This window comes from Eurypyga helias, unplaced genomic scaffold (assembly GCF_000690775.1).
Source record: "Eurypyga helias isolate BGI_N326 unplaced genomic scaffold, ASM69077v1 scaffold667, whole genome shotgun sequence".
Classification (NCBI taxonomy): Eukaryota; Metazoa; Chordata; class Aves; order Eurypygiformes; family Eurypygidae; genus Eurypyga; species Eurypyga helias.
Genome location: NW_010260923.1, coordinates 3,522 through 27,832, shown reverse-complemented (window position 1 = coordinate 27,832; position 24,311 = coordinate 3,522). Strand labels below are relative to the sequence as shown.

The window sequence follows — 24,311 nt, the reverse complement described above, 5'->3', positions numbered from 1 at the left end:
TGAAGTGCAGCTGTGTTGGGCATTGGAAGCTTTGCAGTTTGCCTGCTGGACGTGGTACACCGCACAGCAATGTCAGAGGGTCAAATTCCCTCTGGAGATATGAGGGCAATAGTCTGCTGCTTCCCAGGAAAGCATCAGACCTTTAGCTGCCGGTTAGACACGGCACTGTGTAGCCCTCTGTTCTATTTACCTTATAAAGAGCAGAAGCTGAATTTGCCCTGCTGGGAGTCAGAAGTGGTTCTTGGAGGGAGAGCAATGCACACCTTTTACATCAAAGGCTAAGAGGCTTTTCCTTGTGGGACGTTCCCTGATTTCGTCTGATGCCCAGACACCAGGGAGACTGTGCGCAGAAGCACAGGTTGCAGCAGTAGGGAAGGCCGCTGAGGATCTACCAGTGTCAATCCTTGGGTGCGGGTTGCTGTTTTCTTGGAGCACCACTGCATGACTGTCTTCCCAAGGAGAAAACCAGGAAAAATGTGTGGGGCTGTTTTGGGGCTGGGTAGCAGAAGTCTTGCCTAAAACCTCCAAGATGAGAGCGGCTCCAGAGTAGCAGGCAGCAAGCCTAAGGTTTTGTCTCAGCCATCTCCTTTTTCCACCAGCTGAATTGGTGATGTGACCTTTAAGCTCTCTCTTTGCAGATGTTTTTTGTTGTGATTTTTTGCGTCTATTCCTTGGTAGATGAGAACTTGGAAGAAAACGTTAGAGCTCGGCAAGCTGGAGGGCATGGGGGCTCTGTTTTCCATCCGCCTTCTCGGGTTCCTCCCTCGTCCCCTGATTCCCAAGCTGCTCACTGCAAGGATCTGGCTTCCTCTGTTTACCCAAAAGTGTGACACTGCCGTGCTCCGGTGTTTGTTCTATCCCTTCCAGCTCCTGATCCCTCTGAAATCCCAGGAAGATTTGGACAAAGCGATGGAACAGTTGGAGCTGAGCCCTTCCCTGAAGAGCCTGCGGATCCTTGTGAGCGCTCCAAAGAAAGCGAATGTGAGTCCTTCACCTTTTCTGCTCTTTTGTGTCTGGAGCGAGATGCCTTGTTATTGTGTTGGGGAGTGGAAACGAGCCTCCTGACGGCGCAGAGCAGAGGGCAAACTCGTCATGAAGGGGAGTCAGCCCTGCTCTGGCTCAGCTGCTGGGAAATCCTCCTGTGCTGGCGGCTCAGAGGCTAAGTTCAGCTTTCTCTAGCTCCTCCTGCAACCTGTGAAGGGTTAAATACTGTACTGATCCTCAGAGTTAAACCCCAAGAGGACCCCTTGTGCTTTCCACCTTAGGGATGCGGTCACTACTCCCCAGTAGCCTCTCCTCTGTGTACAGGGTGATGCCCTCACCCTTGCCATGCTGGCTGGCAGTGTGGGGACCGTTCCCTCCATGTGGTGCTGTGGTACTGAAGGCCAGGGAGAGCAAACTGGAGAATCCTTCAGACTCATGCAGGCCTGTCTTTTTTTCCCTGTTATTTATTTATTTGTTTTTCCTGAGCTCAGTGTTTTTGCAGTTAAGCCTGTTAGCTTGACCTTGCCTGCACAGAGTGTCTTGCCAAAGCACGTGTCGTGCTGCCCCAAGCACAGGCTGTAAAGCAAGGGATTTGCAGATGTTGCAATTCCATTTCTTACTTATATTTCCTAGAAGTACCAGAGAGCCTGGGAGTCTTGAAACTCATAGTGCTTGTCCTCATGCTACCGCTGGTCCTCATGGCTCCTGGAACTTCTCCATTCCTTTTGAGAGACCTTCCAGAGGTGCAGGGACCAGACTGTCAGGGGAAAACTGAGCCGTCACTCGAGGTTTCCAAAATTGTAGGCAGAAATGGAGCGATCTGCTGCATTAGCTGCAGGAACATTGCAGTACTGCAAGTTAACTGCTTACAGCAGAGCAGTCCGGTGGATTCATACATACCTTTGCGAGGAGGTGAAAATCTTCTGAAGCATGTAACCATGCAAGAACATAGGGTTCTGAGCTCATACATAAACTAGCACAAGGTCACAGTGCACTGGAGCGTGTTATCATAGTAGGACTTGGCCACTACCCTCTAAGTTACCTGCTGGATTGTAATTTCATTGCTTTCCTTGCTTTGTCTTTGGTAGCAGAGCCTGATCCTCCGCTCTGTGTTCCTCTGCCCTGTTGCAGAGGAACCTCTGCGGTGCCCAGGCTGCTCCTGAAGTCTAGGGAGTGTAAGTTTTTGGGCCTGCAAACTTGGGTTCAGGGCAGGGATCAGTCTGTCTGGAAATAATGCAGTGCAGGAACAGTCTTTTATGTCAAATATCTGTATTATCATTATCAACTGGAGCTCAAACTTACCTTATTGGAGTATTTTGATAACAGATGTGAATTGTTTGTGAATGATTTTTGGATCACCCTGGATTACATACTTATCTTTGGGGTTTTTTAATTGTTTTTGGGTAACACGGTCATGGGGAACCAAATACTGGGTTTTATGTGGTGCATCTGCAAGGGCTCTGACAGTCTGATCACTCCCTCTGCCCCATTACCAGCTCCTCCAGCCGAACAACAGTAAACAGCACGAAATGAGGATCTCCAGATCCATGGGTGATATCATGGGATCCCTCTACAAAGACTCAGAGAGGACGCGGAAGTATTCAACAGGTTGGTGCAATGCTCTGCAGGGTGTTTTGTGCATTACAAGCTGGCCACCATCCCCTTCCTCTTTCCTGTCACACCCCTGTAGCTGCCACTCTGGACCCTGATGTCTCCCACTGGTAGTTCAGTGCAGTTGCTGCTTGTCCTTGGCCTGAGGGAGAGACTCTGCAAGCTGCACACGTCGGATGAGGTTGTACTGAGCAGAGTCATGTTGGGCATGAAAGCTGGGAAGAGCAGGGGATCTCAGCAAAGAGTGAGGATCTGTAGAAAGCCAAGGCTTTTTGAGACCTTGGCATCCCTATTCCTTTAACCATCTGCTGCTGTTTTCTCGGCATCTCTCCCCCTTTCCCAGATAGAATAATGTAGCTGAATGGGCTTGGGTTCCCTAGCTCCTGAGCTGGGACCAGCTTCACCACATAAGGACCAAATATATGTCTCTGTGCCACCAATCTGTTCCTGTTGGTGAAATGAAGTCTGGGGGATTTGCCTTCGGGATTTTTCAAGAGAAGGGGTGTGCACAGTGTTTGGCAGTGGTCGAACTTCAGATGAAGGGGGGGCATCCCTTTCCTTTGGGGATCCCCCCTGCAGGGATTGGAGTTTGTTCGTAGCCTTGTGTGGAGTTTTCCTTGGTTTTCTGTGCTTGAGTTTATGCTTTTTTGAGGTTTTTGAAATTACAGGTGCCTTTGATAAGTCGTCTGTAGGACCTTCTGTGTGAAGAACCTTGCAGGGTTTTGTAGAGAGCAGGGTGCCTTGTGCAGAACTGGTAAAGCAGCCCATAGGACTGTAAGCAGGGGTATAATTAGGTTACACACCATAGGCAGGGTTAATGATCTTGCTCTACAGTGAATGTTCTGCGCCATGTCTTGGAGTGATGGTTACAGGGTAATCTCTACAGATCTCTATGGTTTTCATACAATTGCTCAACAGCTGTAGAAATGACAGCAGTCAGAGGCTTATACAAATATATGTGAAGATATACTTCATCTTCCGAAGATCCTCTGGACTTATATGGCAGTAAACTTCCAAACTCTTCTCTCTGTGCAACAACAGAGTATTTTTCTGCAAGGATTTGCCCTTTCTCTGTCTCATTGCCTGTGCTGCCTGGATAACACATCCTGTGGTTTGCTGCATCTCAGGCAAGTGATAAGTAGGAAATCTTGTAGATTGGGTCCAATGTAGGCTCTTGGGCAGCCATGCCCAACCCTCGCTGTAGCCAGGGGTGGGTGCTACATGTACAAGAGCTCTCCTTGGCTGTGGTGTTTGCATGTGCCAAACATGTCTTTTTCTATTGTAGGGTGTTTTTGTCTAGCTCACATGGCTCTTGAAAGTTTTCCCAGAGTCTGGCAAAGTCACTAGATGACTCTGAATGAAGTGCACACACAAATGCATGGTAAGGCACAGAGCCTCAGCAGAAGGCTTGAGCAGAACATCTCTGCATCTCTTTTCTTGGCACTTGTTAAGCTGTTCATGTAAGCCAGCGAAGAGCAGTGGCACAGGGAGCTGTCACGGATGCGTGAACTGAATGGGAGTGGCAGAATTGATCCCATGTGTAGGTGCTAGCAAGATGAATTCTTGCAAAGTTAGACTTTACTACTAACTTTCATGCTGTGTTTCGACCTTTTCTTACTGTTTTGGAGCTGCTGCAATACCAAGAGTCCTCGACCAGGTCTGCAGCACTGACTGTGAGGTGCCTTAAAGGGCATCCTGTAGGAAAGACAAGGCAAGCAAAGGAAGAGATATCAGCTTTCCAAGGGTGAGAGCCTGAGGTACAGATGGATTTTGAGGGAATGTCTGAATAGCAGAGTGGAGGAATGGATGTGACATGCTGGTTTAATCTAGGTAATAGAGGAGGAGTGGGCAGCACCAGATTTAGGCTGCAGAGTATTGGGATCTTCATGTACCAAAACCAGTGTCCTTGGTGCTGTTACATAGTTAGGGAGCAAAGGTAACCAGCCCCTTCACAGTCTTGCTCTTCGTTTGAGAAGAGGTTGCAACAAACCCTGGGAATGGTAACAGCACATCAGACCTCTCTCTTCAGAGTTACCAGGGGTCTGTAGGAAGCTGCTACAGCCCTGCTTAGGAGGTGTTTGCAGTCCAGAAGAATCTTTTTTTTTTTGGCCTCCTGTGTCAGAATTGGGCAATCTAGCAGCTGGTCAGAAACTCCGGTGAGCTGAAAGGGCGAGCGGCGTTTCAAACGGAGCATAAAACCGAACGTCAAGCAGTGGACAGAGATGATCCAGCATCGCAGTTCCCTGAACCGGGGATTTTACTCAACTTGGTGGACAGTCAAAAGGCAGCCAAAGGCTGGGATTTCTGTAGGAGAAGTTTTTCTTCACTCGCAGTTGCAAGGTATTTCACAGTGTTTGCTTTGGCTGTCATCAAAGTGGTTGCTATCAAGAGAGGATCTTAACTCAGTTCAGCTTTTCTCTCGAAATCACATTTAAAAGGAGATTTAAAGTGATTTTATAAAAGAAAAAGGTGGTTCAGGGTCATGTTCTCAGTGTTTCTGAGCTGTCTCATGTTTTTCTGCTGACTCTGCCATGTTAGCAGCAGCGAGAAATAATAAAACTGCATGTTGTTGGCACAAGCACATTGGAAGGGGGGGCAGATGTTCTGGGGAAGATTTGGCTATTTTTGCTTCTGCTGGACGGAAAATATCTTTATTCCATGTCCCTGAAAAACCTTACACAAAGTCAATATTTTCTTTATTTTCCCAAAAACTTTTTCAGTGGAAATCCCCCCCATCCTCACACCTTTTTTGGGGCGGAGATGGGGGAAGAGGGGGAAGTGGAAAACATTCTTGGTGATCAGTATCTACAAGTGTTCATTTGAGTGCCAGGAAACTTTGCCTAAAATCTATTTGTATTCTGGATTTTCAGATAACTAAGGGTTGTTTTTATTTACTTCGAGGAAATACGTTTCAGAACATTATCCACAAATTACTAAAGAGCCCCATTCCAGAATAACCATTTCAGTGGAAACATTTGCCAAAAGCTTTATTTTATTTTAGTTTATTTTAATTTTTCTTTTCCATGGTGGCAAACCAGGCTGCTGAGCCGTGGCATCATGTGCCTGCCAGCCCTCTCCAGACCAGGAGCGAATGCTGGCTGTGTCTGTGCTGTCGAATATGGATCGGCCACGGGAACAGCGGGATTTTTGCCTCGGAGAGTTGCTACTGCAGCGATGGTACCCAAGATTTCACAGTGCCTGGACATGTGTGCAGCAGCACGTAACCCTTACTAGCACGCTGGGAGGATTTGAATGCACATCTCTGGAGCAGGATGGTACACAGACTGTGCTGGTGCACAGGCTGGCCAGGTGACCCTCAGAAACAACGGCCTGGAGGTGATATCTGTGCCCTTAAATTCACAGGGCCAGGATATGAGCCCTGGCTGGCCAGTGATGGGCTTGCTGAATCATTAGCATGTTGCCTGGCCAACTTTGTACCAATGACTGCCATCCCAGCAGTGCCCAGGTACAAACTGGGGTGGCATGAGCTACGGACCTGTCGCAGGAGCTGGGATGGATGAGACCCCTCTGTTTTGAGAAGGGGGGAGAATTTGGTGATGTGCATCATGCCAGCTGCTTTAGGGCTAGAAAATGGGCTCTGTCCTGCTTATTAGTACAGAAGTGCCCTAAAGTTTCGCCTGAAATCAGGGTGTAGGAATCCATCCTCAGGGGATCAGCGTGGAGAGGAGGGAGACTTGTAGGGGTCCTACTGAAAAAGAAGAAACTGAGGGGAATTTGGACCATCTGTTCACACCTCCCTTCAACAGTCACAGAGTGAGAAATTTCCTGCAGGTTTCCCTCTTCTCGTGTACCGCTGCGTCCTGAGCCCTGTGTCTCTGCCAGGGCTCGGAGGAACGGCACATCTCTGTGTCATGTCCCTCGCTCAGCTCGGCAGCGACGTCATCCCAGGGCTGGGCTCTCCGTGGCTGCAGCTGTGAGCGTAGGCAGCTGCCAACAAACCCTCCCCAGCTCTGACTTTTGAGGGGCTTCTGTTCTCCATCAGAGCCCCTGCTTGAGGCTGATTAGTGGTGGATGAAGTTTAGGGAAGGACCTGTCAGGGCAGGGAAAGGGTGAAGCCAGGGAACGCGGAGGGGAGGGAAGCCAAGCCTGGCACAGGGCGCTGGCCGTATGTGCAGCACCACGAACTCTGCACATACTGCATGAAAGACACTACTTAAATAAAAATAACAGAAGGGAACATGAAAGACCCCAGCAGATGCCAGCAGTCTCCGTGCTGGCCTGGTTCACCCTGCTCGGGACATGCTGTGCTCGGCTCTCAAACATACGGCTTTACATTAGTGCCTGTAACATGGAGCAGGAATCCCTTCCCAAAGCACCTTGCTCCAAAGGGTAACTGAGGTCAGGTGCTCAACTGGTGCCAATCTGCAGAGTTTCTCTGAATTCAGGGATCCTGAATAGAGCTGCTGAGGTCCAACCAGCATGCGACATTCCTCAGAGCCTGCCCCATCCCCATGGGTCTGAGGACTGGAGCAGACATGTGATCCTGTAGACCCTGGAGGACAGTCCCTTGGGGGTCTCCTCTCTCTGCCCGGTGCTGCTGCTGTTTCTTGAGTGGTAGAAGTGTGAAGAGCATCTGTGGTGTGTCATCAGGCACATCTTCCTCTGCCTCTGGATGGATAAAGCAGCATTATCCAATATATCCAATATGACTTGTGTTGCCCCCACTATGAATTAAGCCTGCCATTGAGTACCACAGTTGCTCCCTCTTCCTGACACCTATTTTCCATTCCCTCCCCCAGTCTGAGGTTGCCTGAGGTTTTTTTAACAGGGCAGGATAGGGCTGGAGGGAGGAATCAACTTTGGGCTCTGGGGCTCCTGCCCTGTGTTCCTCATGGGCGGACGGGCATGCATGGATACGAAGCAGCAGCAACCAGTGCTCCTGGAGGTGTGAAGCTGCATAAATTACTTTGAGCAGCTCTTCTACCCAAACAGCCTGGCTGAAAGGGAACTGGTTCAATCCAGCAGTTTCCAGGCATGCAGAAGCCTGAGCGTTTTGTTTAACTTCCTTGCCTGCTGGGAAATGGCTAATGTCTTATCCCCTTTTACAGTCTTTGGCAGGAAATGTGACACTGGGAGGTCAACACAACTGACCTGATGCCTGGGAGTAGTTGTTAGAGGCAGAGGCTTAATGTGAGATCATGCAAAGTATTTACGCTTGTGATGAATCTCATTTAACTCCCTGGGTTCAAAATCAAACAGGCATATACAGCTCGTTATAAAATCTGAGCTAAAGACTTCCTGGGCAGTGGGTGGGTTGTTGCAGCGAGAAATCCCAGCGCCGCACGAGCAGAACCACACTTCTTAGCAGCAGTAACAGAAACGCTCGACAGGGCTAAGATACAGCGGTTACACCACGTCGAAACCTCTAGCAGCTTTTTGGAGCAAGAGCCACCCAAATGTCCTCACGCTGTGTTCTGGGTTGACATCTGCTCAGCAAACAAGGGGATGATAACGCAGTGATGTATCCGGCGTGCCCTAACTGCTAAACGGTTAAACATTTGTTTATTTATCTTCAAAGAGAGGATGCTGTACTTCCCAACTGGTTTTGTTTTTAGGGCTGGTGGAAAGCCAGTTCATTGAGAGCTGCAGCACTTGAGAGATTCTCTCCCCTTGATCTTGGCGTTACTTCAGTTGGACTTTTTTTGCTGTGCTGTTGTCATGCAGGAAATCTGTGAAGGAGAAAATAGGAAGAAGAAAAAAAGTAACTCAAAGCCATATGACTTTTATTTTTATAATCCAGGCAAGGAGTCTGGAGGGAGACATACCATGGGACAGCGATATCGATGTATTTGGTACAAATCCAAGCCTGATTTAGTGATTTTTAGAGCTGGTGTGACACTGTTAACATGAGAAGCTCCTGATGTGTATCAGCTGAAGTGAAAGGTGGGGACTGGGACTTGAGGCATTGATCACACTGATGGATTTATGCCAGAGATCAATCTGGCACAGTAACTGTGATGTGGAAAAGCAGCAGAAGAAGCAGAAGTGTTGTGTTGATGGATCGGTGTTCACTTTTCACAGTGGGATAGGCCCCTTCCCAGTACTTTTGCAGTATTGTGCCAACCCTGGGCATGTTGTTACCAAATGGTAGCGACGAACCCAAGAGTTGGCGAGAGTGCCACAAAAGTGGGTAAGCGTAAGGAAGCACATCTCCATCTGCTTTCTAACTGTGCAAGGATGTGCGCTTTCTAGAAGCCTGCTTAAAAACAAGTTGTTGTGTTGTGTGTGAAGGCTCACGTTGCGCGTTGCCAACCAGTTAAATCTCCAGCATGGACCTCCGTCAGCAAATCCTTGCAGTGAAGTCATGACAGCCTGGGGATGGAGGGGAGGGACTGCAGGATAACAAGCGGAGCCAAGCCTGTGTATCTGGGCCAAGTGAAGGCAACGGTCTCAGTATCCTGAAAAGGCATAAGGAATTAGGGTGGATTTAGGGAAATAATGGGGAGAAACAGGCCGTTGACATAAAGCAAGCTGTGGAGTTCTCTTCTAGGTGCAAAATAGAAAACCCCCTTTGCTAAACAGACCTGGTGGGGTCCGGGAAAGCCCTGCTCCCTGTGCTGAGGTGTGTGTTGTACACTGAAAAGCCCCAGGGGTTTCCAGGTGGCTCTGCTGGGTGTGGGGGCTATGCTAGCAGCTGGTGAAGAGCCTTTGGGGCTACAGACAGGGAAATAACCCTCCTTTGCCAGGAGATGGGGTGAGTGAACTCTGTAGGTCTTTCCCCTCCCCGTGATTCTTGGATTTGAGGGCTGATTTTCCTTCCTCTTTGCTTTACTTCCCTTTTAGGGAAGGGGGAGAGAGGAGGGATATTTGGGTGCAAATTGCTTTCCATCTAAGTGTTTAAGTGATGTTGCACCATGTTTCTCCGGGCTCTTTCCCAGATCGCTGAATCCAGGGAGGAAATGCCCAGAGGTCAAAGAGGGGAGGTGGGTTTGGACGTTTGGGCTTTGCTCTGAGATTGCTTGAATGTATTGCAATAAAACTCTGGAGTCCTTTTCTTTTTGGTGTTGACAGAGCGCCTGGATAGAGTGCAGCTCTTAAGATCCAGGGTAGGTTGAAGGCCAAGTCTGCTAGATGTTGTGTAGCCCCACAGTAAGAAACTGTCCCTGTTGTAAAAGCTTTTTAGAATGCCCTAAACAGTATCACATCCATAGCTCCTCTTTCTCCTTCCACAAAAGTTCAAACCCAACAGCATCTCCAGGATCACTGGAACAGTGTCTCTGGAAGGACTTGGATGTGGCAAGCCCTCTCCTTGACCCATGCCTCTCCCATGTCCTAGGCTCTCTGCACACTGGCCGGAGCTCTCCACCCCCGGGGAGCGTTCCTGAAGAGCAGCAGCAGATTGCTCGCCAGGGATCCTATACCAGCATCAACAGCGAGGGCGAATTCATCCCCGAGACCATGGATCAGAACGTAAGTGGGTACAGGGCATGTGGGTTAAGCCGGGGCAGCATCAGGCTCAAGGGAGGCTGCGCTGTGAGCACCATTCCCACCATTAAGTCCCAGTGGACCCTGCATGTGGAGCTCAGGCCAGCTTTTTCCAGGAATGGGTGCCCAGGGGCTTGACATGCTCATGAAACAGGCCTGATTTCCAGGAACCCTGAAAGCCAGTTGCAGTGGTGATGGCAACGTGCTCAGGCACCTCAGGTATCTGCGGAGGAGCGTATATCTGGCACACACATGCACGCCAGCTGCCAGGCCCTCGTGGCTGCAGCATTCCCCAATCCCAGGGACCACGAAGGAGTGTGCCAAGCAACCGATTGCCTGCGATTGCAACAGCCTGGGGATGTCAGCAGCTCTCGCTGCTTCCCATGAGCTGTTTCTGCCTGAGCTCCTTCTACAGTTCTTGGCTCTGCCCGCAGCCTCTCTCTGTGGTTTTGTTTCTCCATTCCTCTTAATAAGGGATTTGTATATTCCAGTCCCTCAGTACTGAAAGAGCAACTAGTTCTTCAGTGCAGTGATGAGCAGTACCTCTTCCTCCAGTCAATTCAGTACCCACGATGGGGGGAAACTGAAGTGTCAAGGGACCAAAGCGGGAGCAGTTTACACCTCCCTTGCCATTGGTATCTCTGCTCAAGTTATAGCTCCAAAGAGTTTCGTATAGGACCTGTGAAGTCAGCTGGGCTAACTGGGCACACAGTTCATTCTTGCAAAGCTCTTGGAAGGGCAGGACCAGGATGCACAATTGACAGGAGAGCTGGCCATGCAGGGCCATCTGGAAGGCACTAAGCTCGCTCCAGCATGGTGCTGTGACAGCCCCAAGGGTCTTGCCTAGGGAGATGTGCGTTTTCTACGCTCGTAGCACCCACTAGCTCCACTTCCGTGTGCAGGCTGTGCAATGTTTCCATGGCAAAGTTGTGTTTTCAACAGTTTATTATACATCCATTAATAAAATAAGAAGTCACTCCGGCTGAGTCTTGGCAGTGTCAGAGCACAGATGTATCTTGTGCTCCTCGCAGCCAAAAGCTGGCTTTCTATTGTTTTCACGTGCCTTCCAAACACACTTGGTAGGGTTAAGATAAAGTGTGTGTGTGCATGCAGGGGGAGGGTACCCATGAACCCCCCTTGGGTGTAAATCAGCCCAGCTCCTCTGGCTGTTAATGGTGCTTGGCTAGCGTCAGCTGAGCTCTGAGCCTCCTCCTGACGAAGGTTCCCAGATGCTCTCCTTGCTTTTCCCCAGCATCACGCTGTGGGTGGTCTGCTGCCCTTCTCTGGTCACTTAAATGCAGGAAAAAGAGGATTTGGGGATTTTTTTTTTTTTTTTTCCTTTCCCCTCTTCTCCTTGAACAGCCATGCTTTTCCCCATCTGGGCTTTGCCCTCAGAATGTCCTCATGCTGCAGCTTCCATATGTGCCTCGTGGAAAACCACTTGCAGGCTAGTGCTTGCTGCCTTTTGGGGAATGCCCCTGTGCAAGCCTGTGATGTAAGCGTGGCCTTTGCCTTGAGACCAGCTGAGCAGATGGACAGAGGTTGAGTAGGGAGCCTGCTTGGACTCCCAGTTCTGTGCTTTCGAGAAATGAAGTCATTTCATCATTCTTTTAACTGCAGGGAGAGACCTGGCATGGCTGGCAGAGGTGGGGAGTGGGCCTCGCAGGGATCTTGCTCCTCTTTGGCTCATGCATTTTGAAGGATTAAGGTTTTGGGGTAAGAACTGGGAAACAGAGAAAAATCTCACTTTCTAGTTGGGACTGTCCTGCCAAAACAATAGGAACTGTTATGACAACCGGTTGAGGAGGTCTAACACAGGAACAGCACATGGAAAGGGAGGCTGTTCCTGTAAGCAGGGAAGGAGGAGCGACGTGGGTCTGGGAGCCAGCAAAGGGTGACTCCACGTGGTGTTTAACCCTTGTTGCTCAGCTTTCCTGGGAGTGAGCTGGGCATTGGGCTGGCTTTGGGGTAGGAGATTGTCAACAGCGGGTCTGCAGCCAGGAGGAAGCATCATAACGACTGCAGCGTGGCATGGCCCTGAGCGAGGTCTGCTCAGCGTAGAAGTGCGAATCGCCCCTAGGTTTGCCACTCAGTACAAAGCCTCTGTTGTTACTAAGCAGCTATAAATAACCCCATCCAGTACAATGTCTCATCCAGGAAGCAACACAAATGCAGCTTTTGGCTCACTGAGGTAGTGAGAGCCAAGCCAGTTCCTCCAGCCAAAAGTCCCAGGGATGCGTCGCTTATCACTGGAGAGGAAGGCTGGTCTCATGTGCCAGGGCAGCTTGGGGAAGTCAGGACTCCAGGGCTGTGATCCCAGCCATGGTGCACAATGTCCACTCGGCCTTGGGCACATCATTTGTGTCCTGACATATTTTTTTTTATTATTATTACTATCATTTTTTCCATAAATACTTGGAGAATTTTTGAATCTCATTGACTTCTCAGCATGGTTTGGATATCAGGGTGCTAATTATCTTTGCCTCAGTTTCCCTACCAGCAAATAGAAGTTGGAAAGAACAATAATTCAGAGGGGGCATCATGAATGGATTTTCACTGGGAAAAAACTTGTGTTAGGTTGGATCTCACCTCTGCTGGGGCTGACATCAGCTGGTGTAAATCAGTTGGCTTGGGTAGAGCTTTGTTGACCATGTGGAGGTCTGCTAGTACCAAAGCTAGAAGAGTTTTGGTGCGTGGGTTTTATTGTTTCCCTTTTTCTTTCACTGTCAGATGCTTGAAGCTTTCATCAGCCCCGACGAGTCGCTGTCTGGGAGCTGCCAGTCGCTGGACAGATCTGTGGACAGGTGAGTTGTGCACGTCACCATGTTTGCAAGCTGAAACGCAGCCTCTGCTCCATAGCAGGAGAGAAGCGGGGTCAGTGGCGTCCTCTGAGGTTCCTGTTGGGATGAGGATGCACCTGAGAAAAACAAATCTATCCTGAATGCTGAAAACCAGATCCTAGCACAGACATCTGTACTATGGTATAATTTGAATTGCAGTGATCTGAGCTGGACAAAAAAGCTGGGGATCTGTGGGCGGCCTGGCTTTGTGTGCCCAGGTTTTCGGTTTTGGTCAGGTCCCTCTCCTCTGGCCTTTCTGCAGTCACTGGGTCAATATTCCGTTAGCCTCTCCGTGCCTCCTCTTCCCGCGGTGTGCTGTCCGATTGCCACTGACTGACCGCTTGTGAATTCAGCAGCCCCTGTGCACTGCCAGCAGCCACAGACGTGTCAGTCAAGGTGCTGAGGACACCAGACGAGCAACAGCTAAGTTTAGCTCCTCAGCAGGAAGCAACTAGGACACGTTGTACTAACACGGGCCGCAGTTCAATAGCTGGTGTGGCTGGTTGGTCCAAGCTCACACGTGCACAGCAACTGTATGTTGCTGCTGTGCGCAGTAGGCTGCGTGTAAGACACGGTGTCCTTTTGGGAAGCGATATATATTACTTTTCCATCCGCATCAAAGGTTTTTCTTTTTTTTTTCCCCCGTTGCTTTTGCCATACTGCATCAAGGCTGTGTTCCAGCAGGTCTGCGTTGTGCTGATTTGATTGTGTAGCGTGCTTCAGGTTTGCAGCTCTGCGCTTTGGATCTGTCTCAGCATCAAGGTCCATTTCCTTTTTGTGGCTTTTAATAATTTCCTGTGATGTATTTGCTCATTGTTACCGCTGTATTGAAGCTGGATTCCCTGTGCTCCCAGCCTCAATGCCCCAGCTTCTCTTTTGCACAGGCTTTACTAGGAGGAACAACAAAGGGGCATGGCCTGGTTATAACGCTTTATTGTGAACCACACGAAGAGCATTAGGCTGGTTTGTGAGAGAGTGGTGTGGCTTGGTTTCACGCACAGAGAAGCAGGCAGCTGTTTTCAGTCACGGGGTCTAGGAGCTGGAAGAGGCACGAGGAGGGCTATATTGAAAGGCAGAAAGAGGAGTATGACTGTTCCTGCAAAGACGTAGCTGAGCCCTTGCTGCCGGTTGCTTGAGATGGCATTAGCCTCAAGAGGGCAGAGCTAGTCACCAGGCATGGTGAGCAGCCTGATGCTAAGAGGTAACATGGCAAATTCCTCTGCGTCACAGCAAACCTGTTGTGATCAACTTTAATATGAGGAGATTTCAGAGCACCTTACAAAGCAGATTTCCTACTACTATGCCCATTTTCTTAAAAGGGAGAGTGGAAAAGCAACCCGTCCAGATCACCCTGTTGGCCCTTGCAGAGGCTGGGGTCAGATCAGGATTGCTGAGATCCTCTTGCAGTGCTTTATCATCCTCTCAGTGTAGTTTCAAGACCTTGAGCCTTGAAGTGCCCATCCCTCACTCTTCCCTCCTGGTCTCCTGGGGAGGTGTGTGTGCCAGTGGTGGTACGGACCCTCCTGCACGAGGAAGATCGGGATGAGGTTGCAGAGAAGGGGAGACCTGTATGAATTAAGGGTGACTGAAGGACTCCAGTGTGTACATCTGCAGCAGCTCAGCACTGCTCACAAAACACAGAGTTGCATTCCCCTTGACATCAAGGGAAGAGCAATCTGCAGCCCTCCTTCTGTGCCATCTTGTGCACAGGTGCTTGGCTGCTTCGTTTCAGCCTGGCGACTGTGTTTTCTGTAGCATCGTCATTGTTTGCCACAGGATCAAGCTGTGAGCCAGCAAAAAACAGTCTTCATTCTTGTGCAGGTTGAGGATGGGATCTCAGCTGGGTGGACTGGGCTGCACAGTGATCAGTGTGTCTTGTGATACAGCCTGTCCGTTCTGCATGTAATCACTTCCTAAGTCATTCCACAGCCTTTTTGATATAGTAAAATGTATCCTTTTTGTTCTTTCCATCCACTGCAGCCCTCCCTTTACCCAAACCCCTGTTCCTGGAAGGAAGAGCCATCCCAAAGACAGTCTCGATTGCATGGGTAAGCGCTCTTAAAGGTTTGTATTTGCTTAAAAGTATAAAAAACATGTAGTAAAGAAACTGGATAAAGGCCATTAGAGGGGTGGCACTGCATGAGAAGTAATTAAAAACAATCAAGCAAACCAGCGCCATTGCTTAGCTTACCCTTCAAAAACGACCCTGCAATGATCAAACACGAATGTTCTCTAAAATCAGAGGAGCATCAAACACAGGTAGTGCTGCTCTTGTCATCGTCAACCCTTCTTGGCTCTGCAGCAATAGTGGTAGCACTGAAGAACCGGGTTTGGGAATCAGTTTACAGCAACAACAGTCCAAACTGGGTAACGAGGGTGCTGGAGTAAATGGATGAAAGCAAATAAAGCTGTTGAAAGATGAGACTTGAGCTCTGTGTTGGAAGAAGGTGCTGAGGGGGGTATTTGGAGACCACTGTGAGTTACTGAGAAGCTGGAAACAACCTTGTGGCATCACCTTTTATTTCTGTTAGTTACTGTGAGTTGCACTCTTAAGGATCCTGAGTTTCTGCCTAGCAAAACCTGAGTCCCAAACTCTCCAGGGAGTTACACTTCTTCTATTTACACTAATAATAATCTGTAATGCTGCAAATGCTGTTAGGGAGAGTGTATTGGTAACTTGCAAGGATCATAGGTTGCTGCTTAATCGCTTATAAACATCCAGCTGGTTAAGTCATGGAAACTCTGTAATGCTGTAATGACTTTCCCTATCAAAAATGAACAAATGGCAGCCAGCCTGTGGCATGATAACTCATTTCTGGCCCGAGGCAGGATTTCTCGATTGAACCATAGAGATGAAGCTGCAGTCGGGCCACGTTGCTGAAGGTTTTAATACCTCCGTGGTGGTAGGGGAGGCATTTTGCTTTGACACTGCTCGGCATCGGGCGCTCACGCGTGGCGCGCTGAGAACCGCTTGACCTGTCCCTGTTGCTTTTCTTGCTGACCATATTTCAGCCATTATGCACTCCTCTCGCACGCTGCTGTAATGGGGAAATCATGCTGAAGCCCGGCCGAGGCCAGGAATGGTCTCTGAGGAGCGGCTGCTGGCCCCAGGCTAAGACAAACAAACAATCAGAACAGACTGTGTCATTAGAGTTGGATGGAGGAAAAACAGGAGGTGAAAGATGGACGTAAATGACAGATATTTTAATCTTAAGTTATTCAGTGCTACCAGCAATGGCTTCCTGTGCTGCGTTTTTCTGTTAAAAAGTATGTCGTTATCTCACATGTCCACCCATCTCTCTCATAATCTGGTGTGTAATACGAACTCTGATGGTCTTCAGTCTCTTCTGTATCTATCTTTCTAGCATTTAATCAAAGTAAATATACAACTTTGGAGCTCTGGAGGTATAAATTGGTCTCTGGCTCTTTCAGAGGTCAGGAGTCACATCTGAGAAGAAAAAGGGGAGGAATTGTGCTGTGAGCCAAGTGCTGGATTTTTGCATTTCGCTGGAAATAGCTGATATCGGAGCAGAGGTTTTGGAGTAGATGGATCTGGGCCTCACCCTGCCTGGCAGTTCTGTTTCCACGCTAGCTTTTGTGTTTCTCACATGCAAATAATATGTTTAGTGCTCTGTTTTGGAAACCAGGCATGGTGGATGTTAATCCCCTGCCTTGCATTTGAACAGTGTGGGCCAGGGTCCATAAAGTCAGTGGTTAAACCTCTGTTTGCTTTAGGGGGACCAAGGCCAGTGTATATAACCCTTATTTTCCATGAAGGAGTGTGTGACTGCGGACAGATTTCAGGGTGAGCCTTGGGGAATGTCTGCTCACGTAAATGAACAGCTTGTTACCTCGTTCTTGCCTGTAATTCAGCGTGAAGACCAGACCTTTCCCATAAGAAACACTCTGGGTGTTTGATACTGAGCTGATCTTAGAAACGCCTCTCTCCTTCCCTCCTGACAGATTTCGACATCCCATTCTGCGAGAGGTTTGGGAAAGGCGGGACCTTCCCGAGGCAGTACCACCTCTCCCAAAGTCGCAAGGACTACAGCGACGGTAAGAAAATGATGGAGGGTCTGGGAGAGAGATGCTTGGTCCAGGATCTCGGGGGCTGTGATAGTGCCTAGGACTGGGGAGACTTGGGAAGGAGAGGTTTCTAATAAAGAGAGAACCACCAAGTAATTTGGGATTTGCTTGTGTATTCTGAAGAGGATCCTCTGAGACCTTGCGGGTCTGCTCTGGGGAAGTGCTGAAGCACGTGTGAAAGTGCTCAGCTCCTCCTCTGCTCACGCCTGCTGTTTCAACTTAGCCACGTGCATGGGTGGCATTTCTCACCCCTGGCAGTATCAATCTTTCTGTTCCCCTAAATTGCGTACTTTTGAGGATGCTGGTTTGTGACCTTTACAGCAGGTTCCTCAGAGCTGTACAAAATCCCCAAACAGGGTCAGGGTAGCAGTATCTGTTGGTTTAAGCTGCTGAGCTCTGAGCTTTGTGGACCACTCCATCACCTCATTGCTGCTCCTTCTTTCACTGTGTGAGGCTGCAAGTGGTGGGAGGCAAAACTGAGTAACAATCAAATTCCCTTAGAAAACAATACTGAGGATACGCAGACAGCATATTGAGCCTTCCTGAATGAACTTCACCTCTCACTGACACCACCTTTGTACAAGCAGTTATCTCGAGATCTGGCATTGCTTGTCTGGTCATTTGTATCGTGGTCTTAAGGGATGGTAGGAATAATCACCATGGAAAGGGTGGTGAGGCACTGGAACAGGTTGCCCAGAGAAGCTGTGGATGCCCCATCCCTGGAAGTGTTCAAGGCCAGGCTGGATGAGGCTTGGAGCAACCTGGTCTAGTGGAAGGTGTCCCTGCCCATGGCAGGGGGGTTGGAACTGGATGATCTTTAATATTCCTTCGAACCCAAACCATCCTGTGATTCTATGATCCTAATTTGTAGTGTAAACCCCTGCCTGTTCAGAGTTTAACTGTGGTTAACAACCAACAAAAACGCTAATGTAATTAGATTGTTGCAGCCTGCTCTGGAAACAGGCTGCATCAGATGTAATGCCTGCAGTTAACAACTCTTAAACTGAATTAAAAATGTTCACAGGGCTTTGCTTCAGTTGCAAAAAACCTGTTTGAATTTGAAGAGGTTCCTCACTGGATCTGGGCAGCCACGTGAGAAGGTAGATTCAAACTGGTGTGTGCGTTCTTGCCCTAACTCTCCCCCTTCTCTCCTGCAGGCCGGAGGACTTTCCCCAGGAGTTACTTCCCACAGGAGAACCTGTTTCAGCTTGTCCCTTCTAGCCGAACCAAGAGCTTTAATGGGGACAGCAAGCTCAGCACCTTGCAGTATGACGAGTACAGGCCCAAATGGTGGAACAATTGTGAAAAAGGTCTGCAGGTCTTCAGCACCTCCCCCACGAAAGCAAGGAACTGTAAGTGAATCAAAGCCGCTAGTGGCTGAGGTCTCAGCACATCTGGGTCTCGACCCTAAATTGAGTTACCGGGCACCAGCTAAGCTAACCCCGCTCTGATTCCATCCCCAGCGCGAGGCACGCTGCGCTAGCTTATGTCTCGGTGGGGAAGATGTAATGCAACATGCTGTCTCTTACCTTGGCCTGAGTTTGAAGGCGCGGATGGGGTCAGCTGGTGTTCATCATCTGCTGAGTTGCAGAAAATGGCTTGTGTGTTGGACTGGCGGCGTGCTTGCACCGCAGAAGCTTCCAGGAGACTAGGGTTGCGGAAGCAAATGGGTCCAGGGGTGTTGGACACTGCTCTGCTCTTGCAAGAAGGCCCATGCTATAGAAATGGGTGTATTCTGTGCCTGTGCAGTGATGGAAATGACTAGTGAAATAAAACTTTTTGCTGGCCACTGCCTGGGTTGCTGCTCAGCCGTGCTGTGTCCTGCTAACCACCCCCATAGCAGAGGAAAGAAAGTGTTAGCCGAGAAAGCAGTTTCTAGAGGAAGAACTCTAAAGAAACGTCACTTTTCTGGGACTTGTTTCTGCTTTGTACTAATGCAGACTGGGAGACATCCCATACACAGACACCGGTGCACTCATGCAGTGAAAATTGTTTTGTCATGGTGCCCCTGGGAGAGGGTGGCTCACTGCCTGCCTTGGTGAGCTCATTGCAAGCCTGATCTGCGCTCTGGAGGGTCAGGTGGATCCTGATGCTGAAGTCTCCCTGCGGTGCTCTTCTCTCAGCCCTCTCCTCTCTCCTGTAGCCCTACAGGCACCTGTGAACTGGAGGCTGGGGAAGCTGCTTGGAAGAGGAGCTTTTGGGGAAGTTTATCTCTGCTACGACGCTGACACTGGCCGAGAGCTGTCGGTGAAGCAGGTGCCTTTTGACCCCGACAGTCAAGAGACGAGTAAAGTGAGTATGAGAGCAGGACTGCATTTCACAGCACCCTGGGGGACTGTGGGCTGGAGGCTGAGGGCAGAGGTGGCAGAGAGGTCCGTGTTCCTGATGGAATGCAGTGTGTGGAGACGGAGCGTGGTGTTTGCCCTCTTCAGAGTGGCCCCCAATGGCTTGTGGCACCAGTCAGTGTGCTCTGGTGACCTCTCTACCTCCTAGTTCCTTGGTCATGTTGGCCTGCCCTGTCTCAGGTGTCATGTCTTGAAGGTCTGTCTGCTCTTCCTTAGTTTCAGCCTTGCACCGTTCGTCTTCTTCCCGCTCCGGGTGCTGCATTAGCTTTGCTGTGTCTTTATCCATACCCTTCTGAAAAAAAGTCGTTGAGCACAAGTAAATAAGTAAACCTGTCTCAAAGCCAAGCACTTGTGCATCCCATCTGTCTTTCTCCACACCTTTTTCTTAGGGCAGCACTCATTCCCGAGCCTGACGTCTTCGTGAGCAGCTTCCCTGGTGCTATGAAAAGAGCTTTCAGCATTGAGCAATATTTGGATAATAGTCCCATAGTAACCATTCCCTTTCATCATGAAGCCTGTCTGTTTTGTTGCAGGAGGTGAATGCCTTAGAATGTGAGATTCAGCTGTTGAAGACTCTCCGTCATGACAGGATAGTGCAGTACTATGGGTGCTTGCGGGATCCTGAGGAGAAGAAGCTGTCTATCTTTGTTGAATACATGCCAGGGGTAAGCGTGGTTCCTGCTAACGATTGTCCTGTGTGACAGAGGACAGATCTATACTGCTCTGGAGTTTGGTGACGTTTGTGTCTGGAGTTAAAACTGTTCAGCTGAGCTGCTCTAGATCTGATGAGCCAAAGCGAAACGGTGGACGCATCCCTAAGGCTTGGGAAAGCCTAGGTTGTGAGTCAGATGTCCTGGTGAAGCCCCTCAACAGGCACTGGGTGAAATCAAAAGCTTTGAAGGCAGGTTTTAGGTTTGAATCCTGGAGAAGGGTGTGTTCACAGTCTGGGATCTGAACTTGGTGAATGTGGGACATGATCCAGATCTGGCTCCAAACACTGTGGCCTGAGCCCATCCTTAAGTATTTATTGCAAATCCCTGAGGAAAAGCCAGTAGTACAACTGTCCACCCACAGCTGTCACCAATCATTTATGGCTTTCAGCACGTGTGTATTACAGGGTTACTCGCTTCTAAGTCTTCTCCTGTCCAGGACAGAACATTTTGTTGGTAGCATTATCTTTTTGTGCAGGAGTGGCTTCAGTTTGTGACTTTGCTGATGTAGGATGAAATAGCCCTCAGGAAAAAGAACGTCAGAAAGCTTTGAGAGAGCCTCAGCAGGGGCTGAGACTACACAGATTAGTTGAACATCTCTGTTTGTGAGCATGTGAATGACATCAACCATCTAGACAAAGTCATCGGTTGGTATAAACCAGCGTAACGTTAATTACGTTGCCGGAGGATCTGTTCCCTTAAGTCCCGCCTGTCCAGCTGGATTCATTCCCCAGAGTGTGGGAGAATAAACCCTTGTTTATACAGAGATTTGTAAGGTTAGAAGGGACTGTTAAGTCATCTGGTCACAAATAATTTTGGTCATGAGTAAACATGCTAGAACCTCTCCTAACGCATCTTGCACATGAGTGATCAGGTGGATTTCCACGCGTTTGAGTTCTTTCCAAGCCCTGTGCTCCCTCTCTCCCCATGGGCAGGCATCTCACTTTCAGGCCTTACCACGAGGCATGGACCCGGCAGAGTAAGCCCCTGGATTTCAGCAGTCCCCTTGCAGCTTACTCTGCAGCGTGCCAGTGTTTGTTAGCAGCCAGGAAACCAACATTTGATGCTGGGGCAGTGTCCAACAGGGCTGGAAGTGGAATGTTTGTTTTTTTTAATGATAAACCAGAGCTCTGACCAAATACAGATTGACTTTTGTGCTGCAACAATGGCTCATTTCACAAAAGCAGCTCCAGGCTTTGCTTTCCAAGGCCAGTGGAAGTGAATGAGTTCCCAAACCTTGCAGGACAGCTGCTCTACAATGCTGGGTCTGGCCAAGCTTCTGCCCTAACCCAGCCAGCTTGGCAAAATCTTCATGAGGCCAAGCTTGGGTGCACCATTAGCCTGGCGTTCTTATGACTGTCCCCCCTAAATAGCTGACTCTGTGTTTTCTGCCCTGCCCATAAACTATACTTTTGAATTTATGCTGGGAAAACAGAATGGAAGAAAACAGGCCTTGAAGACCCTGTTGTCCCTTCTTGTTCGATGTCCCCCCTGTCAGGGTGAGGGAGGCCAGGATAAGAAAGCTTGCTCGGTCATGTATGAGGGAACGTACCCTGCATAGGAGTTTTACAAGGGAGTCATTTCAGCAGCACTGTGAAAGGGAGGGTCCCATCCGCAGGATCACCACCAGCCTCCGAAGCGGGCCGGAACAGTAGCTGGGCAGAGCGATGGCGGAGGTGGGTGGCTGTGGAAAAGCTGATGGTTTGAGTGACCGACTTGGAGCAGAGCAGCCAACTGTTCCCAGGATAGGACTGTGGCAAACTCAGGTCAACCTCAGAGCTGCAGGGCAGGGAGAAACAGGATGAGTTTCCCTCCTGCCTTCCAGCTAACCTAAATACAGGAGGTAGAGCTGGGTATGACCTCTCTGAACCCCCAAATCTGCTGCGAGTTCATCCCTGCCAAAACCCAGCTCTGGCATAGTGAGGGACACCCACTTCCAGGTGGACAGAAAATACAGCTAAAATCAAGGTAAAACATCTTGCAGATGGTGGATGTCTGCACCCCTGATTCCTCTGATCAGTAAACCAGTAGGAGCCTGCACGCCTGGGTCAAATTCAAGTCCTTGCAAGTTGCCTATGCTGGGTTGTGCGGTTGAAGCAGTCCCGTGTGGGGCTGACCGTGTCCCTGATGACTCTGCCTGCCTCGTGGCAGCGGGTGCCCCTTGCTCTGAGAAGTTGGGGAGCGGGGGTCTTCATAGACTGATTCATCAGCTTGGCCCTGAAGAACTAGTTGAGTCGATCTTCTCACCTGAGTTGTGCTCCTCATCAGTTTGGTCCTTTTCCATGAGCTGTCCATGACGTCCAGCCACTAGAGGGGGAAAAAGGTCCGTAGTGTTGGAAGAAGGTGGCACGGATACGCACCAAGGACCATGCCTTTTTCTCCACTGGGACCTGTGACATCTAGGTCAAGTCTTCGCTCCATTCAGCACTTGGTGGATTGTTTTCTTGCTGTTTCTACAGCAGAGTAGTGTTTTTTTGAGCTGGAAGGTCTTTCCTGGTCAGGAAAGTTTGAAAAGGCACTGTGACATGATGGTTCTGCTGGTCCTTACGTGTTCTTTCTTTGCAACAGGGCTCAATAAAGGACCAGCTAAAAGCTTACGGTGCTCTGACCGAGAACGTCACACGGAAGTACACCAGGCAGATCCTGCAGGGAGTCTTCTACTTGCACAGCAATATGATTGTCCACAGGGACATTAAAGGTGATTAGATAATGCAGCCAAGCCTCTTGCTTGCTTGGATTTGTTCAACCCAATCTCTTCCCCCACCCCAGTATAAATTTTTGTGCAAAAGATAGTGCTGGGATCTGGGATTTAAGTATTTTTGCCCCTGGCCTTCACCAGCGTGAACCATGAGAACAGTGAACAAACAGCTGAAACCAAAATCTTGTGCTGTCTTCCTGCTTGGGAAGCCCAGATTAAGTACTGCTGAGAGGGTTTATGGTTAACTGCCCCTACACATCTAAAATCCTGGTGTAACATACCCAAGAATCGAGAGGCCCTGGCATTCGGAGAGATCTGAGGCTCTGTTCTGCTGTCTGGGGTGGATGGGGAGGGATGATCTGTCATCTCCCATGTAGTGCTCACTTTTGGGAAACCTGCTGAGGACATGCTGGTGGGAGTCAACCCTCTCAGCAACAGGTGCCTTAAGGGAGTGGGTTTTTGTGTAATGCTGAGTCCAGCCCCACCAAGGCCCTTTGGGATCCCTCATGTCCATCTCTTTGCCCGTGCCCTTCCTGCTATCCTCACTGTAGCCACTTCAGTTTGGGTTGTTTCTTCATCTCTTGGGGTTTTTGGTTTTGCTTTTCACCCCAGGTGCCAATATTTTGAGAGATTCTGCTGGAAATGTGAAACTTGGAGATTTTGGGGCCAGCAAACGCATCCAGACCATCTGCATGTCTGGGACTGGAATTAAATCTGTCACGGGAACACCGTACTGGATGAGCCCAGAAGTTATCAGTGGAGAAGGCTATGGAAGGAAAGCTGATGTGTGGTAAGGAATACAGCAGAAACCCCACCACTGCCGCTTAAATCAAACAATCCCTTTGGGAAGTTGTAATAGGAGCAACAGGTATAGCTAGGAGTTGGAAGATGGAGCAGGGTTAACTCTGGGTTAACGCTCCTAATGCTCCGAAAAACGAGGAGGAAGCACTGTCTCCGCAGTGTGTTTTCTCTTGGGTGCCCAAGCAAAGTAGGGCCGACAAGAACTAGCCCTTCCACCGTAAGCCTGATGGGAAAACCTAGGGAGTCCTTAGCAGGCAGCCCTGCCTCTCTGCTCTGGCCGATGGGAGGATTCCATTTTCTAGGAGCAGCTACAAATTGGGGTGGCAGAGAGGGTCCCCTCTGAGACGAGGGCTCCTCAGCAAGCACAGGGACACCCCTCGGACTCTCTGCTGCTCACCTGATGTGCTCCTTCACGTCGGAGGTGAAGTTGGGTGTAGGTGAATGCATTTCACTGTGGATCAGCTTCCTGGGGACCAACTGCTACTGCGGAAACCGTGGTATGCTTGGGTTTCCCTTCAGGCTGTGCTCCGATAGGTCTCTCCCATGTTTTTATGAACATACCTGGCAGTTAATGTAGCAGGAAAGCCCCTGGCTTTAGGGCAAGGCTTGCAAGTTCACCCCCACGAGTGGGAGTGGAGAGCCTGGTGCCAAGGACCTGCGTGAACCGGGAGCTTCGGGGGGCCACGCGTCCCGGAGACGTGCGCCCATCTCTCATGTGGGTTTGCACCCCGCACCGTCCGTTCCAGGCAGGCACAATCCTAGACTTTGAATGCCCAGCCACTCCGCCCCC

At 49.6% G+C, this 24,311-nt stretch overlaps 1 protein-coding gene across 1 annotated transcript in view; it reads left to right on the top strand.

Annotated features, from left to right (window-relative positions):
• The window catches only part of LOC104512258 (mitogen-activated protein kinase kinase kinase 3-like), a 40,623-nt gene that overhangs the window by 16,054 nt on the left and 258 nt on the right, over window positions 1–24,311 (top strand). Inside the window, exons 4-14 of the mRNA XM_010155177.1 lie at window positions 868–981; window positions 2,481–2,592; window positions 9,893–10,026; window positions 12,772–12,845; window positions 14,862–14,929; window positions 16,845–16,937; window positions 18,125–18,319; window positions 19,111–19,259; window positions 19,846–19,977; window positions 22,591–22,720; window positions 23,333–23,510. Coding sequence (XP_010153479.1) covers window positions 868–981; window positions 2,481–2,592; window positions 9,893–10,026; window positions 12,772–12,845; window positions 14,862–14,929; window positions 16,845–16,937; window positions 18,125–18,319; window positions 19,111–19,259; window positions 19,846–19,977; window positions 22,591–22,720; window positions 23,333–23,510 — 1,379 coding nt within the window. The remainder of the gene's footprint in view (window positions 1–867; window positions 982–2,480; window positions 2,593–9,892; window positions 10,027–12,771; window positions 12,846–14,861; window positions 14,930–16,844; window positions 16,938–18,124; window positions 18,320–19,110; window positions 19,260–19,845; window positions 19,978–22,590; window positions 22,721–23,332; window positions 23,511–24,311) is intronic.